The sequence below is a fragment of the Phoca vitulina genome, unplaced genomic scaffold (genome assembly GCF_004348235.1).
Source record: "Phoca vitulina isolate PV1807 unplaced genomic scaffold, GSC_HSeal_1.0 scaffold94, whole genome shotgun sequence".
Taxonomy (NCBI): domain Eukaryota; kingdom Metazoa; phylum Chordata; class Mammalia; order Carnivora; family Phocidae; genus Phoca; species Phoca vitulina.
The window spans coordinates 389,578-408,795 of NW_022589797.1; the positions used below are offsets into that span (position 1 = coordinate 389,578).

Consider the following 19,218-nt stretch of genomic DNA (forward strand, 5'->3'; position numbering starts at 1 on the left):
CAGTTAAACGGCCGACTCTTGATTTTGGCTCAGGTCCTGATCTCAGGGTTGTGAGATCGAGCCCCTGAGCCTGTGTTCAGCTCTGTGCTAGGTGTGGAGCCTGCTTAAGATTCTCTCTCTCCCTCCACACTCCCCTCCCTCTAAAAAAAAGATAAATTTACATAGGAATCTGTAGCCAGTAGGGATGCAGCCATGGGAATGGGTTTTCAGAAATCTGTAGCAGCTTCATAATCCTGCTTCTGCTTTACTCTTTTTTTAAAGTCATCTCTGCATCCAACACGGGGCTTGAACTCACAAGCCCAGGATTAAGAGTTGCATGCTCCGCCAGCTGAGCCAACAAGACACCTCTGCTTTACTTCTGAATGTGCTTCCTTCAGCTGACATTACCAAACCACTCTTTTTGGGTGGGATTATTCATCCAATGACATAGAGGGGATGTTGAAACTCCCCTCCCACGGTTTGAGAAGATTCACGGGAACCTTCACTGTGTTACTTTGTTCTTTCATGAAGGCAATGACCCCCAGAGGGCAGAACTAGGACAAATGGACAGAAGTTACATGAAAGCTGGTATGTGCTCCATGAGGGAAAGGAATTCCTGGCAGCCATTCCACAATGAGAGTAACTAGTGAGCTCACTGTCCCTGGAGGTATTCAGTCTCAGGCTGAGTGTTTACTGGGATGCTGTAGAGAGACCAGCCTAGATACAGCTCATACAATGTAATGAGGTCCTCTACCCCAAGTGCCCATGCTGTTAATGAACTATTTACAGATTTAACTAGCAGCACATTAACTGATAAACTACTGGTTGTACCATCTTAGAGATCTGGCCTATTTTAGTTTCTCTCTGAAGAGAATGCCCACTGGAAGACTCCTGGGATTAGGGTTTTGTGGGGAATCTGACAAACACAGAACTTATGACTCATCTTTCTGTGCCTTCTTTCCCACAGAGTGAAATTCTTTCTATAATGTACGGGATGTGTGTGTGTGTGTCTATAGCAGAGTTCACCTCATTAATGCACCGTTGACTGCAATTATGTCTTTTCATTTTCCCTCTAGGATCTGAGGCTTTCTTACCTGTTCAGCTCTGCCCAGCTGTGTGTTTCCCCAGCAATTCTAGATCTGACATTGTCTTTTCAAAAATTTAGCAGCAATATCATGAGAGCTGTTAATCTATGGCTCTCCGATGTGCTTGAGTTGAATTTTGTTGTTCTTTGCTTTCTCTCTTGCAGTGCTGGCAAAGGATACTTTGAAAAGACCTGTACAATTTTGTAACATGAGTTCTGTCCGCCTCCTCCTATACAAACCTTCACTCACAGCTCCTGTCAAATGCTGGGCTCCTCTACCAAAGGAGAAATATATTTAGTCAACCAAACAAGATGTCTTTCTTTTTCCCTCCCTCCCTCCCTCCCTTCCTTCTTTTTCTTTCTTTCTTTCTTGAGAGAGAGAAAGGGGGATGGGCAGAGGGAGAAAGGGAGAGAGAATCCCAAGCAGACTTCCCGCTGAGTGCTGAGCCAGATGCGGGCTCGATCTCACGACCCTGAAATCATGACCTGAGCTGAAATCAAAAGTTGGTCACTTTACCGGCTGAGCCACCCACGCGCCCCCAAACAAGATTTTCTTTAAACAGCATTGGGGGATGTAAACCCATCCTAACGGTACTTCATGAGGTAAGAGCCTAGCTATTCTTTTTTTTTTTTTAAGATTTTATTTATTCATTTGACAGAGAGATAGAGAGAGAGCACAAGCAGGCAGAGTGGCAGGCAGAGGGAGAGGGAGAAGCAGGCTCTCCGCTGAGCAGGGAGCCGGACGTGTGGCTCGATCCCAGGACCCCAGGATCATGACCTGAGCCGAAGGCAGCCGCTTAACTGACTGAGCCACCCAGACGCCCCGAGCCTAGCTATTCTATCATTGGATCCTCACAACAGCCCAGTGACGTAGGCTGAGTGCATGCCAATTAATCTCCCCAACATACAGGTTAGCAAAGTGAGGGGCAGAGAGGTGACATCATACTGTTAGGATGTGGTAAAGTGGGAGTTAGAGTTGAGGACTGCAGGGGCCCAGTCCAGAGAAGATCTCCCCTTTACCACATTTATCCATTCATCAGACTCTCAAATGAGCATCTTTTATGTGCAAGTCCTGTGTTGTTCTGGGGTTTTTAGAGACAGATAAGTTACTGTCCCTGCTCTCATGAGAGAAAGACAAGAGGACAAATTGCTAGGATAGTGTGACAAAGGCATTTGCAGAGGCGTGGGACCCAGAGGGACTCCAATATGGTCACTCACAGAGTGACTCTAGGCATACCACAGACACAAAACCTCACAAAAGCAGGCAATAGCGATATCTGCTCAGCCAGAGGGGCTCAGCAAAAAAGAAGGTCTTGCAAATTTCAGAGGGAAGTTGATATGTTCCCATGGTACCACGTGGGAATGAAGGATGAGTGGGCCAAAGTTTAAGGTTGCTCTAACGCAGGGGTGTCTGGGTGGCTCAGTTGGTTAAACATCTGACTCTGATCTCACCTCAGGTCTTGATCTCAGGGTTGTGAGTTCAAGTTCTGTGTTGGGCTCCACGTCAGTCATGGAGCCTACAAAAAAAAAATTGGTCTAATGAAGGTTTTACTATGTTTCTTGGGGACTCCCGTTTTCTCAGCTGGTCCCAGTTCCATCACCAGGGAACACTCTACACTCCCACTCTGCCACTTCCTAAACAGGCCAAGCAAGCATTTCCTACCTCTAAGCCATTGACCATACTGAACCCTTGGCCTGTAGCAAACACCTTTCTCTTCATCTTTTCCACCTCAGTCTTCCAACCTTGGATCAAATACCAGTTCCTTCAAGAAACTTGTCTCTAAGACTAAGCACTGGGCTCTTTTTGTTGAATGGAACTGAATGAAAAATGGGAAGAGGAGACTGGTTCTTTAGGGACACACTGGGGATGGTTTACAAATAGAGTTGCTGATACTTTGGGAATCTGGGTACTGTGATCCTGACAAGCTCCAGATTCTCAATGTTTAGGTAGGTGGAGACCTGGTGAAGAAGGCAGGGATGAGTGAATCCTAGAGGTTCAGTCCTTGCCTTGGAAAAGCTTTTAAGCCGGTGCTTCCCAATGGATGGTACAGGGACCATTTGACTTCCCCGAGGAAGTTATTAAACATTTGGGTTCCAAGCTTTGTCCCAGAGCACTAAATCAAGCTCTTCAGAGTTGGGGCCCAGGGATCTGCATGCAATTCTCACACTGAAGTTTAGAAGTTAGTGTTATTAAGCAACAGAATGACATACCGCCGGAAGAGCTAGGGGCCCAGAGGTGGAGCCCTGCCTGAGGGAGCTCATAGCCTGGGAGATGTGGTGAGGACTGGACACAAATGCTCTATTGCCAATGCACAGGGAAACAGGAAAGGGAGAACTCAGGGGAGGGTTTCCCACAGCTGGAGGATTTACTAAGATGTGTGAGGAACATTCAGGCTGAAGTTTCTTTGTTTTTCCCCAGGCTGGAGTTTTTTTTAAATGAACTTTGCAAATTTCTCAGGTCAAAGTTGATACAAATTAAGCTTTCTTGTATCTTTCTTTTGGTCCTATGACCTTTCCCTCACGTCTCCCTTTGACCCCTGGGGTCCACTCTAGTAAGGGGAGAATATCTGCAGCTACAGCTCTGGCCATGGTAAGGGAGGTGTGGCAGAGGCTTGTCCATCTTATCCATCCTCCTTACTTTGCCCTACTCCCCAAACCACTCTGAACTCCCTGCCCCAAGAAGCCTTTGCCGGTCCCCCACCCAAGCCCTTGGTCAGCTCTTTTTGTAGCTTCTTGCTGATATGTTGGTATCCAGGCTATCTAGTAGCCTCATCTGCAAAATGGGAATATGAATCGTACTCTCCCTGTCCTTTTTATCTAGCAAAGTCCTACTCACCCCTCAACACTCATCTAAGTCCCTCCCCCAGAGAGGTCTCCTCCGACCTCCTCCCCTCCACCATTCCAGAGTCACCCTGCTCAGTTCTCCCACAGCCCCCTCTGCTTACCCCCATCCTCACACTCTTATGGTCCAAGTAGAGATCAGTCTCTCCTCTGGACAGGGTCCGGGGCTCAAGCAACATTGTGCCCTGGCCTCCGACACAGGGTTGAGCGCTCCTTCCCAGGGTGGCTGTGAGGGTCGAATGACCGTGTGCACTCACTGAGGGCTTCTCTGCAAATGTCCTTGCCCTCCTCCCTGACACCCATGACAGCGGAAGGCACTGGGCTGGCCCAGTAGGCCGAGGGGATAGGGCCCCCCACCCCCCAGTACCTCAGGCATCCGATAGCCCCACGGGGTCCGGAGAAAGAACAGAAGGCTATGTACTTGGGGCATGGGCCCTTTGGCCCCGGGAAGCACGCGGCTCCCCCTCCCCCAGGCCAGCTGGGCAACAGCTTTCACCTGGGTGGCCAGAAGGGCTTTTAGGGGCAGAGCTTTCCTCTGTGTTCCCGAAGCTGCCCCTGCTGGCACAACCCAGGCATTCGGCCTGCACTGAGGGCCTCAGAGGAAATGGAGGAACCAAGTGCTCGCTGAACGGGGGCAGGCTTTGGTGAAAGGAGCGCCGACAAAACCCAGCTCTGAGCTTAATTAAAAAGAATGCTTAATCCCTCCCCCAACAAATGCGAATCTGCCACAAAGGAGAACAGGAATGCCAGTGGCCAGGAAGACCCGCAGCCTTATAAACAAGTGTGGCTCTGCCATGATCTGATACAATGACTATTGTCAAGGAGGGCTGTTTTTCCATGTTTTTGTATCCTTTTCTCCGCATCTTCTTTTGCTACCTAATTTCATGCATCAGAGGTCAAAAGACAAAAGGTCAGTCCTGGTGTAGAGGCAGCTAACTCCCCACCACCAGGAACGTGTGTCCAAAGGAGCGCTTTGAGGCACCGCCTACGGACACCGGCAGGTTTTCATCTCTGCCTAATTCTCTTGTGTCACCTCACGGGGTACGCGAGTCTACGTGCAAATTGCATGAGAAATGAGACACCAACTGCTGTACCAAACTAGAAAAAAAATCGCCCCCCCTTCAATTTACCAAACTATTTCCATCTCATACATTGTTTGTAAGAATTTGTGCCTCACAAGAAGCCCATCTAGAGCTCTTAGCCTGCCTACCCACAGAACCTTATTATACACGTGTCAACTTATACTGTGAATAAAGAATCTGAATAGATATTCCTTAGTTGTTTTTCTAGGAGAACTTACTATGAAGATCTCTCCAAAAAATTACCAGCACTTGTCCTAAAAATTGCTTTTCCTGAAATCTGAGCATTTTTCGTATGAATCATTTGGTATGATTCTTCTCGTATGCATTTAGTATGGATATTTTATTCTAGACTTCCAATTTTTTCAGTGCCCCATTTTGGATTCTTAAGTAGTCGTGTACTGCTAATTTCCTTGTGTCAAAGGTAGACACTTATGTGATTATAAGGAAAATACAGCATCAGGATTTCCCATTAGAAATATTTTCACGATTTAGGGAGAAAACGACTTTCGTGTTCTATGTTCATATGCCCCAAATGGCTTTCATCAGATTCAAATAAATTTAGGGGACAGCTTTAATTTTTCCTTTTGTAGACAATTTTTTAGTCAATTGGCATTCAATGCCTGAAGGTCTGGCCCTCATATCCAGGACAAAGTAAATGAGAAGCGAAACACTTTGGGAAGTGTCCCTGGTAACTAGACACTAGGGCTGGCTGCAGGGCTCACCTAGAGGCCCTCTGGACCCAAGGCCAGCCAGCTCCTCTTTTGCATCTCACTCTGAGCTGGGTCCTGGAGGGAGCTACCAGCAAATAGCTGATCAAGTTGCTAAAAATAGGTAATCGGCAGCAAATCTGGAAGATTTTTAGAGCCCAGTTTTATTTCAGGCATGTTCTCAAATCCTGTAGTTACCCCCTCCCCATGACTTCCCCTCAAAAGAAAACACACACACACACACACACACACACACACACACACACACACAAAGCCGTCCACAACCTGCCAGGAGACTGAGGTATTCACTTGGCGATTTGCAAGGTCACACTACAGCCTCCAGGGAAAGCGCTCCAATCCTGCTGTGATCCTCTGCCCTAGCTCTGAAGTTATTACAGAAAAACGGGGAATGAAGTAAGTGAGAACATTGAAGGGCCTACTTACGCGCGCGCTTCACTTCCGTTTAACACTCTGATCTACGCCCCAAAACTAAAAAAATCGTTTAACTTGTGCACGCACTCAAAATCGCTTGTAAAGTAGGCTCTTTTATGTTCCAGTACTTCATGGAATCAAATTATATCACATTAAAATGTTATTAGTTTAAAACATATTAAAGGGTATGTAAGTCTGGGCCGGCGCATGAATATTTAAAGCTCACATTACGCGGAGAACTATCGGAAGAAGAAGGGGTGGGAGAGCTAACAGCTCATCGTATAAATATTGATAGAAATAAAACGTCCTACGTATAAACTTTCTTTAGCAAATTAGGATTTTACTATTTACAAATTATGGTATTGTTAAATTTAAAGGGACCTATAAGAAGAAATAAACTGATTTACACTTGTTCTCAGTGTTAAACAATCAGTGCCAGTAAATCTTTTCAATGCCCCGTTTTGGATCTTAGGTAATAGTGGATTGCTGGGAAGTGTAAGCAAATTTTAAATACAACTGACTGCCCGTTTTCCATAGTCATATATTGCGAATGTAACTTCAAGGGAGTAAATTTTATCTCAAAATTCTCCAAGAATTGCCTTGAAACCTCGTCTCTGTGCATATGTATACGGCATACACTTGACGTCTGCCATGTGTACCTGTGCACTGGAAACCAATAGTGGAACTGAATTTAATTACTGGATTGAGTTGAAATGAACCCATGCAAACGACCCAGGTCTGCCCTCTTTGAGGCTTCTCTCTATAACGCGTTTAATTAAAGCAAGAAAAGCAGTAAAGTAAGACAACAATAGCGATAACCCACCATGAGCACCAGGTTCCCCGAATACAGCCCCATCGTGTTTTCCAGCGCTACCCGACTATTTCTGGGTGGCGAGCCGCTAACACATGGTGCTACCAGCAGCCACACCTCGAAGCCCTTTATACGCAGAGGGCCCCACTGGCAGTAGAAATGGGCGTTTTGACCCCAACCATTCCTCAGCCCCTTTCTGCCGCCGGCGCCGCTAGAAAACTTGCGGCGGCGACTGGCCTGCGTTACGCGCTTTTTGCGCTCTGCGCCCGGGGAGTTACCAGTGGAGAGGCGCCCCCATCCACCCGAGCGCCGCCCCTAGGCAAGCCCCAAGCTTATACCGCGAGGGACCTACTCGCCGCGCCTCGGCGTCCACCCTCAATCCTGACACCATCCAGACCCGCCAAACGAAGCAGGGCGGGGCTGGGCATTAGGGGCGCCGCCTGCGGAAGGTGCGGTGCCACGTGCGCGCTGCAAGGACCCCAAATCCTGCAAGTCCAGCTGCGGCCTCAGCGGCTCCCAGAACTGGGCCCCCAGCTTTAGGGCGGGGCCTCCTCCTCGCCTCCAGTCTGGACGTCGGCTCCCACCCACCCTCAGCGCAGGCCCCAGCCCGGAGCCGCAGGGTTAGAGTCGTTCCCCGCGGCTTCTCCCAGGGCTCGCCCAGAGCGAGGCCCAGCGGCGGACCCCGCTGGTCCAACCTTTGCTGGATTCCGGGCTGGGGATCTCGGGAGGGGGGCACTGGGTCGGACCGAGCCCCAGTCCCGGCTCCACAAGCTCTGGAGTCCCGGGCGTTTCCTGGCGGAGGGGAAGAGCCCGAGCTAGGCTCCTCTCCTCCCGAAGTCGGCCTCCCCCTCCCTAGACTGCAGCGTCTTAGCTGGAGGGAAGCTCACAGCGTGCCTAGGCCAACCCCTTCTGCGACTCTTTTCTTGTCCTGTCACTCTCTGTTCTCGGTTTCTGCTTTCTCCCTCTTACAGAATACCAGAGCGCGCGGGGGCCGGAGAAGCCTCCACACCAGCCCTTTCCTGGGCCTCCAATCTGCCCTTCCCCACAGTCTTGTCTCTCCCTCGACATATTTGTCTCTATAGATTCTCCCCTCATTTCCCTGCAGGTTTAACCAGCGTGTCTCTCTGCCTCTCTAAATCTGCCTCTCCCTTTCTCCATGGTGTAGCATTAAACAAATCCAGGTGTATCGAGGGTGGAGAAATTCCGGCAACGTGGACAGAAAGAATGCCTTATTCTGTCCTTGCAACATTTCCGGTCACTACAGTTTGGCTTCCCCTTGAGGTGGTGCCCGCGCCGGTAACGCCATGCAGGCCGCAGCTACCGAGGCGCCGGCTCGCGCTCTCTCGCTCTCTAGCTGTGTATGCGTATGTTCGAGTGTGGATTTATGTGTCTGTGGTTGCAAACCGGGCAGGCTTTCCAAACCGAAAGCTGAGCGGAGTTGGGTTTCTAGGATTCTAGGGCTGCGGGCAAGGGAGGTGGGGGACTTTTCGGGGGGTCCCGACGCCCATCTGCGCCTAGACTCCACGCGTCCCTAGCCCCCTGCCAAGTATCTCTAGGGCCGAAGTATCAATTCCGCGTCGTCCGAAGAGGCTCTCCACCTGCTCCGCGGCGGGGATCCGCCCCTCGGTCCAACGCTGCTGGAGTCCGGGAGGTCCGAAGCAAGCTGGCCAGGCGCAAGGGGAGATCGACCCACAGCGGACAGGGTGCGCAAGGGAACGGCGGCTGGTCTGGGTACTCCGCGCGGGGGGGGGGGGGTGTCTCTGTGAATTCTGAGCCTGGCACTGGCGCCGCGCGACCCGCAGGGTTATGACTAGGGGCGGGCGCCCCCTCGGGAACGCACATTTGTTTCGCCTTGGGCCGGAGCGCGCAGAGTAGGACGCGGCGGCGCTGGGGTCAGGTATTTCGGAGCACCGTGAACCCATCATTTCGGATGCTTGGCCTAATCCTCTGCCCTTCCTGGGTGCAGACAGGAACAGAGCAGTGCCCGGTGTCTCCTCCCTGATCCAAAAGCCCCACAAAGCCAAAACAACATGCAAAACTCACCAAAGCATCTCACAAATACAAAAACTAAAGCCAACACACGAAAATATAAACCAAAACCCCCATCCAAACGCTCGGCTCGTAAAAACAAAATAAAAATAGAAGAAAAACAAAACACAAACACAAAATTCACCTAACGCAAAACACACTGACGACACCCACTAATACAAAATCAAAACACATCAAAACACCGCGCAGAAGCAACAGCCTTCAAAACGACACACAAGAAGACACCCTCCAAGGACAAAGTACAAAATACATAAAATTAAAACCCACAAGACAGAAAACAGAAACCACCAAAAAGACCAAGACTCATAGAGCCAAACCCTCTAAAATGAAATCCACGAAAAAAACTACACGCAAAATACCCGAAACAAAAGACTCTCTCATAGATTATGAAAAGAAAATTCACGGGAAACAAACAAAAACAAAACAAACCCTCTAAATAGAAAACAACCCCAACAACTCCCGCCCCCAGCCTGGGGTGAAATGTCAATTCCGGGAGGGCTTTTGATCTCTAGGCGCCGACAGGCCGCTCCTCCTCGGCTCTGCCACCCCGCGCGGGCTAGGCGAGAGGGCGGGAAGCAGGAGCTGGGGCTGGATAGCGGAAGGAAGAGTCGAGCGCTCAGAGAGGGCCAAAAATCAAATCGCCGGGGCAGGGACCCCGACTCGAAGGCTGCAAGAAGGAGGCGGCGCAGGGGGACTGCGCAGATTACTTGGTGGTGGGGGGGGCGGGCGCGGGGGAATCCACAGCCACGTTTCCGATTGTGGCGAAATCGGCTCAGTGGATAAGAGATGTCCGGTTCCCGCCAGCCTCCCCTCACCCCCCTTTTCTCGAGCTCTGGGCTCTTCCCCCTAGGTTGCGGCCCAGCCTCGTGACCACCCCCTCCAAAAAACAAACAACACTCTCGCTGAGGACGATTCACTTTCCGAAACTGCCATTGTCCGGAGGGCCAAGAGTCCTCCTGCAGAGCGCTCCCCCGCCCTGGAGAGCCTTGCCCCTGCGACCACCCCACAGCGGGGCCGCACAGACATCCAGTGGCCAAGCCTTGCTGCTGGACTCGGGACGGGGGAGGGGGGTAAGGGAGTGAAGTTTTAAGCCTGGACCGAAGAGAGCGGGCTGGACATGCCACACTACTGCCCGGTCTCTCTCCCGCTGATTTTCCCTCTGGACTCAAGTCCTGAGGCTCGGGCACGCAGCAACGCCTCGGGGCTTGAGGGAAAAGGGATTCCATTTATGGGCCGGGGTAAGGTGTCCAGGACTCCCGCCAGTCTCCAGGACCTCCTCAGCGGAGGGCCGGATTTTATCTCCAGCATTTCACATATGCACCGGGCCAGAATGGGACATGGTGTGGGAGGGAGCTCTGGCACTAGGAGGCTGAGTGGGGACCTGGGAACTTCAGGGTTCTGGCACTACCCTAAAGTCAGGGACCGGGCAATGGTATTAGAGCTGCAAATTGGGGTGGGGGTGGGGTGGCTGAGAGCTCTGGGGGCGGGCGCCGCCCTAGGGGTGAATCTGAGGAAACTGGAACGCCCCCTCTCTGCCTGGCGACATTAACTTGCGTTTGCACCCCCTTCAAAAACACCTGCTGGGCAGGGTGGTTAATTTTTTAAAAAACAAAAACCCGGCCTGCACCCGCCTACGCGGCGGGGCTTACACCTAGAGGGGTCACCCGCCTCGCGCACCCTGCACAGGGCCGCGACTCCAAGACGCAGGGACTTGTAGAACATGCGGCCACGAGGCCAGGGCTTCCCGGCTTGCCTTCGGTTCGCACCTTACCGTGGGCGCGCGGGCTAGCGCCCGGCTCCGTTTAAAGCCTTCCTTCCCTCCCCCCAACCCCCTATAAAAGTCCAGGGCTGCGCGGCAGCGGCACTGCTGCTCTCCCGGCCTCCCGCACTGCTCCGGCCCGGCCCGGCCCGCCCCGTCTGGCCAGCTGAGCAGGCCCGGCCGCACAGCGCGGACACCCTTTCCCTGCTCCGGCCCGCAGTGCGGGGCGGCACGCTGGGGGCGCGGCGTGTCTGGGGACATCTTGTGATGTTGGCGAGAACAGGACATGATCTCACATGGCGAGAAGCTCTTTAGTTCCTTAATCATTTCACGGTGCCTTCGGACGCTTTTTTTCCACCTAAAACGTTTAGTTTCAGCTCAGTGATCAGCTACCCCAGCTCGGCGGGGGAGCGGAAGGCTTGAATTATTCCGACCTGTGAGCGGCCCCTGGCACCAAAAAAAAAAAAAAGAAAAAGAAAGAAAAGAAAAGAAAGAAAGAGAGAGAAAAGAAAAGAAAAGAAAAAACACAAGAAAAAAGAAAGAAAGAAAAGAAAAAAAAAGAAGCACAAAAAAAGTGGAAACTTTTTCCCCCTGTCCACTTCAAGTTCTGAAAAATCAAAATGGATTTAGAGAAAAATTACCCAACTCCTCGGACCGGCAGGACAGGTAGGACCGCGATTCGGGCTCCAGGCGTGCTAATTCCAGGACCCGGCCAGGTCTGGTCCTCACGCGCACGTCGGCCCTGGGGGAGGGAGTGAACCGCATTTTCTCAGGGATTGACTGTGTGCCTATCTGCGGCACGTTTGTATGTCTTTTCACCAATTTGTTCGCACACTTCTTTATCAGCTCAAGTGTCTGCGAGTTTGTGTTTTTCTGTTTCTGAATGTTTATGTGGGTGACTATCTGGGGGTCTGAAAGTTCGTTTGGGTCTGCGTGTTTACATAGGGGCTCAGAGTGTGCATGAGTGACACTGAGTTTGTATGTCCCCGTATATGTATTTTCAAAATGTGTGTGTTCAAAAATTTATGTGCCTGTGTGTATGTGTATCCTTATATTCATGGGTGTGTTAGTGCATGTTTATGAGTTGGTGTTTCTGGGTACTGTACTCTGCGTATCCAAAATGTGTGTGAGTGGAGTATGTGTAATTTGGATAAGTGTCTGAGTGTCCATCTACTCCTTTAAGGGTCTCTGTTCACCTGTCATATCCTAAGTGCTTTTGGAAGTGAGAATGCGGTGGTTACACTGACCCCTCCATTTTTGGATGTCAGCAGCTTTTCACTGTGTCTATGCCAACATACACAAAAGTGCCTGCCTCTAGGCACAGAGATGGATCTAGGGCTGTGTGTGTGTGGGGGGGGGGCTGTTGTGCTAAGCCTGTGTGTAGTCAGTGTCAGGACACATTCAGTTGGGAGAACTAGGAGTGGAGGTGTGATTTCAGGGCGTGCAGTCCCTCTGTGTATGGTGTGCACTGCTTCACTCTGTGGGCACTGCTGAGCCTACCATTTGTATAAAACTGTTTCCTGTGGCAGGCACAACCTTGGCAAGGGAAGGTAGGCAACCCATATGCTAGCTGTGACATTTCTAGGGACCTCTAACCTGCCTTCACTTTCACCTAGACATGCCTTTGACAATGGTGTGTGTGTGTATTGTGTGCCCAGGTTTTATCTTGTGGGTGCTACTCCAAAGGAGGAGAGCACAAGTGGGTGGACATGTGTGCCTAGCCTGGGCATCCAACTCTGGTGCTTGTATGCACACGGGCCTTCCTGGCACAGGGCCTGATGTGCCACCCACAGGCCCAGGCAGTGGGTAGCAGAGTGTGTTTATATCTAAGAGGAGGTGGCAGGCAGCAGGAGGCCTCAGTTTGTCCTGAGATTAAAGCTGGGTATAGGAGCCTCTTTTACTCATTAGACCAAGTGTACTAACCCCCACCCAAACACACTCCTGACCCTGCTGGCAAGAATTCTTCCACTTCTCTTATCCCTGTGGCTCTTTGAGGCCTCCACCCGAGCCTTAAACACAGGTCAAAAAGCAGTGAGAGAGGGGTGGACTTATACTCCAAACCCAGGACAACTCTCTGGGCATAGATAGATTTCCAGAATCCTAACAAGTGAGGACAGAAATCTAAGAAGTGGGGAATTAAAGAGGATTCCCCAGGGTGAAGGTGCAAGAAAGGGAATCTGGGAAACTCCCTCTGCTCCATCCCCATCTCCCCACCCCCTTGGGTCCCTTGGTAGGTGGGACTCCCAGGGTTGCCGGCGTCAGATCAGGGAGTAGGTCTTCTGTGTATGTTGGGAATGGGTCAGAGGCACGTGGGGGTCTGGGGGAGTGTCTGCGTGGCTGGCGCGGCTGCCTGTCCCTTCGGAGAGCTGTCTACCAAGAATGTAATTCAGGGCGGTCGATGGGCTCTTTGATTAGTTCAATAGCCTGAATAATCGTTTAATCAATAAAGCATTTCATTCCTCAGTAAGGCGGACCTGGGTGGGGCTGGGGGTCCTAGTCTGGCCCGAGTTTAAAAAATCTGGAGAGCCACGCCCCCTCTTCTTCTTTGGGCTGGGGTAAGGGCCTCCTGCCCCTGGAAAGGGCGGAGCTCCCAGGTGACACTGCACTTCCGCCTGTCTGCACCTGCCTGGGCCCCAGGGGTGGGGGTGGGAGAAGAGGAGAGAGCTGAGAAGCTGGCCAGGGAGGGGGCATCCATGTCTGGTTTTAAGGGTTTTGTGTGGGCTTCTCCCATCTCCCAACTTGGAGGCCTTTTTTGGGCCACTTGACCTCCTTTTCCTTCCTTCAGAACTGTTTTCCATTCCCTCTCACGACCTCAGTTTCCCCATCTGTACAATAGGGAAGGAGTATATATACCTTTTTAGCTCTAAGCCCAAGATCAGGTAAGGTCAGCCTTAAGCACAGAGCCACTTAAGGATCCTCCTGTCTAGCCTCTTCATTGTGGTACCAAAAAGGAAAAACTGATGTCCAGCGAGAGGGGCAGGGACTTGTCTGACATCATACAGCAAGGAGTACGGAGGGAGTAGGACCAAAAGGTGACTTCTCTGCCCTTAACCCCTCATTCTTGCTGGGAGAGGAGATAGAGCCCCATCTCCCAAGGCCCCCCGTGGAGAAAAAGGACTATTGGCCAAGCTGGCTTAAGGAGTCCAAGGCCAGGAAGGCCAGAAGAGGCTGAACACTGTCTGGGCATTGGCATCCAGCCCCCCAGCTCTGGAATGAGTGTTTTGGAATAACAATCCTCCTTAGCCATGGATCTTCATCTTTCAGAACCTTGGGAGGCCTCATCTCAAGGGGTCTCCCCATTAGACATATAGGGAAGCTGAGCCCTAGAAGGGGCCCATATCCGGAATATTTGGGAGAGAGAAAGATAGTGCCAGAGCCCCTGGCCTGCCGGGTGCACTACTAGTGATAACAAACCCTGACAAAAGCAGTTAACATGGTTCTTGAAAAATCTGGTTAAATTCTCCTATCTTTCCACCTACTTCAATGATGCCTACAGAAAGATCTTGATCCAGGTGCAGCAATCACACTGGAATCCACTCTGCCCAACTCTCTATGTAACCCGGGTCAGTTGCTCTCTCTCTTTGATACTTTTTAAAACGAGGGTCAGAGAGGGGGCACCTGGCTGGCTCAGTTGGAAGATCATGGGACTCTTGATCTTGGGGTTGTGAGCTGGAGCCCCATGCTGGGTGTAGAGATTACAAAACAAAAACAAAACCTTAAAAAAATAAAATAAAATGAGGGTTATAAAGAGAGGACCTACCAAGTTAGGACTGTGATGGCAGCAGTATCTCTGACTCTCCCAAACTGAGCACCTCATCTGAGCCCTGTCGGCCTTGCTTTGCCCGAAGCAAGACCAGGGATATGGGCTGGAGAAGTCGATTTCAGGCCTCTAGAGCCCTATAGCAGCCCCAAGCCCCAGACACATGCTGGAGGGGTGGACTTGGAGAGAAAGGGGAGGCAGGGAGGGAGTGTGTTCTGAGTGAGTGCAGGTTGCTGACTGAAGATCAAGGTGGATGTTCCTCTGGAGGTATTTTGGCTTCTCAATTAATTCTCAATGGGCTTTCTTTCAATAGCAGAACTTTCAAAGGCAATTCGACTTCTATAAATTGAGTTTCTTCCCGGATGGTTTCCTTTCCCAGTATCTGCCGCCAGTGCTCAGCACAGGGCCCTGCCCAAAGTTGTGCGGTTGGGGGAAAGTAACCCCGTGACAGTTGCACACAGCGAGGCCCGACCGGATTCAGCGCCAGGGCGGTGAGACCAGCTCCCTGCTAGTCTAGTCTGTCTCTCATTTGCTTGTCTCCCTGCTAGTCTCACTCAGACTCGTGGGCTCGTGAGCCCTCGGAGGCAGGACTGTGGCGCGGGGAAGCCCGGCTCCGTCAGGGAATCGCTGTGTAATCTCGCGCTAGTCATGTTACTTCTCGGGGCCGCTGTTTGGAGGCCTGTAAGGCTAGGGTAGGTGGCCAGGATGTCAGGTCTGGTGGCGCCTCTTGGCGTGAGAAGTTCTCGGAAGACGGCCCGCTTGGAGGCTGGAGGTGGTGAAGAACCCCTACTCAGACGGAATCTCCCCCTGTCCTGGGCACCTGGCGCTGCACACATTAGGCAACCCAACACCGTCCTGAAGCCGCACACCCTCTGGGTGAAACGGGAATCCAAGCTATTCCTGCTCGGTTAATATCTGTGGTTCCATCCCACCTCAGCAGTACTCTGAGGATTCTGTCCAAGCGGCACAGGTATTGGGAGGAAACTGGTTTGTGCTGGCATATCCAACCTAACTAGATTCTTTGACTCGGCAGCATACACCCCCTCACTCCACCTCCAAACTCCCTGCCATCCTACGAGTGGCTCTGTAGAGGCCCTTCTGAGAAAGAGGTTCCCAGCCCACAGCCTTTCCTCTACCTTAGACTTTCTATGTGACCTTGGACAAGGCCCTGCTCGGCCTCAGGTTATGCATCTGTAAAATGGGGAAAGCATTGCCTCAGGGCCCTTTTCCGCTCTAAGACTTTAGAATTTGAGTTTCTAGGCCTGAAGGCAATGAGTGGGGCTGGAGGTGGAGGTGTCCCTGGCTGCGTCCCTCAGGGAGTAGCCCCCCCCCCCAGCCTCTCCAGGAACGCTGAGCCTCTACATTGAATTCTAGTCACTTTTTATCCACCGTGCACGGTGGGGTGGAGAGAACGTGGGAACCCTAACTCATCCGGGTTCCTCTCCGCTTTTATGTTCTTCCTGCTCCAAGGCGGAGGTGCGGTTGAGGGGGTGGGGGAGGAACGATGGGGGGCCGAGGTTCTGGACCTGCGGGGTTCCAGACAAAGGAGAGAGAACGCAGCCACTCCACCCCAGGGCACACTGTAGTCTTCTGGGCCCCCAGAGGCCCGCCTGGGGCCGTTTAACGCAGCTGCGCCCTGGAGGGGGTGGGGACGGTGTCAGCACCGGAAACTTATCTACCGGTCAGGGGCAGCTGGTTCTGGGACAGTAACAGAAGGTGAGACTGAGGGCCGACCTCAATGTAGGGGTGTGAGAAATGGGGCAGAGGTAGAGAGAAGGGAGACTGAGGCAGAGAATGAACCAGGAGCCCTCTCAGGGTCAACCTGTGCTCTCGGTCTTCCTTATAAGCTCAGTTCTGGAGCGACCATCTCAGAGCACCTCTCCCCCTTTTTGTGGACTTATGTTTAATATTACAGGATCATTACTTGTGAATTAGAAATGGTGGGTCTTGGGACCATGAGCCGCTGGGGCAGTAGTCCTCAGTGTCTTCGCCAGTGCCTCCTGGGTGTAGAATGGCTGTCACAGACTTCCTTTACAAAGTCCATTCCTTTGATTGTGGTCCCAGGGCCTCACACCGCCGAGAACGTGAGACTCGCTGGTCAAAACTCTGCCCTTCTGGACCAGGAGAGTCAGCTAGAAATCCACCCATTTTGTCTTAAAAGCAACAAGAACTTCCCTGGAAGAGGGAAGGTGGAGTTTTCTCTACAGCAGCCTGGTAGCATGCCTGGCTTGGCCCAGCCCTTGCAGATAGAACTCACCTGCTTTCCTGCCAGCTTCAGGGACCCTCATTGGCACTGGACTAACATGACTGGCTTCAGTTAGTTCCCAAGAAGCCTTGCGCCAGAGGCAGAATTACACCTGGAAACAGAAGTCTTCAGTTGCGCATCACTAGCCCCCAAAGCGTCTGGCAGCTCCTGGTCTGAGGCTGGAAAGAGAGACTCAGGGCTCAGTGCTTGGACAACCTGGTCCAAAGCCTCAATTAGTTTCCTCTCCCAGGAGCACCGTGATTACTAACTTTAAAGGAGTGTGAGATTTCTTTCCCTCAAAGTCTCTGCCTTTCTTTTAGCTCAGAATTGGGGTTCCCTGCGGGTAAAATTGAGGGAGGGAGGTGGACGAGAAGGCGACAGCAGCGGCTTAGTAGGCGCTTGATAAAATTGTGAAATGTTTCCTCTGGAAGGAGCCTCCATTAAAGACTAGGTAAGCCAACTCTACCCATTTTACAGATGAGGAAACTGAGCTCAGAATGGGGTAGATTAGTGCGCACACTATGAGTCTATCCCGAATCTGGTGGTGCTTAGATTGAAAACCGTATCTCTACTGCGCTCCTATTCTTCCTCCAATATCCGTGTGAAGGTTTTCAGTAGACTATTCCTCCCTCCCCACCCGTCACCTCCCCACCCCCACTTCGGCTGCCCCCAGTCCCTCAGGATGTCCCAGGGTCCCAACGCTGCGGCAGGGAGGTCACGCTCCCGCGGCATCTGTGGCGGGACTCTCCAGGCCCTGTGTGGATCCCCTTACCCCTCCCCCCACCCGCGCTCCACTAGGCCTTCGCTCCGCGCGTTTGTCAATGAACGTGGCGCCGCCGCCTGGGCCCCGCCCCCCATTCTCTCCCATTGCCCAGGTATCCGCTAATCAGGCGGAGCCCGCCGGTTGCTCAACCAATGGGGCGGTGTCTCGGGCCAGGGCCGGCTGCCACAGCTCTGATTGGCTTTATGAAGCGTGATTGGCAGGTTAGCCCCCGCCCCGCCCCCGCCCGGAGGGAGGCTGAGCCCCGGGCGGCGCTGTCCACACGCAGCGGGTCCTGAAAGCGGCTCCGGGGCGGCGCGGTGGCGCACTGTGCGCGCCGAGCAGGCGGAGGGCTAGCGCCCGCGGCGGCGACGGCAGCGCGGGCAGTCAAAGCCGACAGCGGCTCCATCTCAGCACCGGCAGTCTCGGCGGCCTTGGTGGAGGGGACCTTTCGCTATCTCCGTCCCTCGCTACACGCCGGGGGCAGGCGCGGCGGCCGTCCCGGAAGAGGCAACTGAAAAACATTGGAACCAGACCCCTGAGAGAGGGCAGGGGGCCTCGAGGAGTTGGTGGGCGTGAGGCAGATACTCAGGCGAGGAGGAGACTGTCGCTGTTGTCTCCATTCCTGGTCCCAGCGATGGGGGAGTATCGGGGGCCGGGGGAACTTTGAAGGCAGAGGGTCCGGGGGTGTAAGAGCTGCAAGCTCCTGGGGACTCAGGAGTCACGGCCCCAACGTCAGTGACGGAAGCGTCTCCGAACCCGCCCGGGGCCTCAGCGCCGCCAGAGAGGAAGTTCTTTGCAACTTCGTCCGAGACGTCGGAGAGCCGAGTGGAGAGAGGCTGGGGCTGCAACTCCAAGCCCCAGAGACTCAGAGAAGCAGAGAAAGGACCCGGTGGAGACCGAGGGGTCGAGGAGAGACTCCAGAGGCAGCGAGGCCGCGGAACCAGCCTGGCAGCCCGCGGGCCTCGCTGCCCCCTGAGTGAAGCCAAGGGCCGTGTGTCCCGCAGGCCTCCTCAAAGCCGCTCCTACCGGAGGCCGGGGGCTCCTTGCCGTCCCGGAGACGGGCCCCTGCGCTATGCCCCCAAAGCTGCCGGTTCCTTGGCCGCATCTACTCCGGCTCGGGTCCGCAGCCGCTGCCTGAGACAGCCCAGGAGGGAAGCCACCAGGATTTGGGCTCCCCATTCCCAGCCGGACTGCACTAGCGCCGTTTCCCGCCTCTAGGCGCAGCTCTCGGCGATCTCCAGCGGAGCAGCTCTGAGAGAGGCCCCGAAGCTCCAGCCGCGCTTTCTGAGCCCAGATCGCACAGTACCCGGCCTGGCGGCGCAGCTTCCTAGCCGCGCTGGGCAGCCCCTTGGCGCCGGGAGGCGGCGGCGTGGGCCGGCCTGCAGTCTGGAGCGCCCCGATGGAAATACACTGTAAGCACGACCCGTTTGCATCCATGCATAGTAAGTAGGCGGCAAGCTCGCTTCTCTCACTCTCCGGCCGGGACGGGGTTGGGTGTGCCGGACCGCGGGGCAGGTACCAGGGCCGGGAGGACTCCGGACTTCTGTAGCAGCGCAGTCAAGTTGGCAAAGTGCAGGCAGGGCAAGTGGAACAACGCGCCTGGTTCCCCGGCCAGAGCACCTGGCACCGGGAATCCCGCCTGCAGCAACGGGTAGTGTAAGCTTCGAGCTGCAGCCTCTGGGGGGGCTCTGGCAGCAACATCTCAG

At 53.2% G+C, this 19,218-nt stretch overlaps 1 protein-coding gene across 1 annotated transcript in view; it reads left to right on the plus strand.

The window, feature by feature from the left end:
• The first annotated feature begins 11,290 nt into the window (after positions 1-11,290).
• The window catches only part of PAX5 (paired box 5), a 181,813-nt gene continuing 173,885 nt past the window's right edge, over positions 11,291-19,218 (plus strand). The window contains exon 1 of the mRNA XM_032396898.1: positions 11,291-11,410. Coding sequence (XP_032252789.1) covers positions 11,365-11,410 — 46 coding nt within the window. The 5' untranslated portion in view covers positions 11,291-11,364. The remainder of the gene's footprint in view (positions 11,411-19,218) is intronic.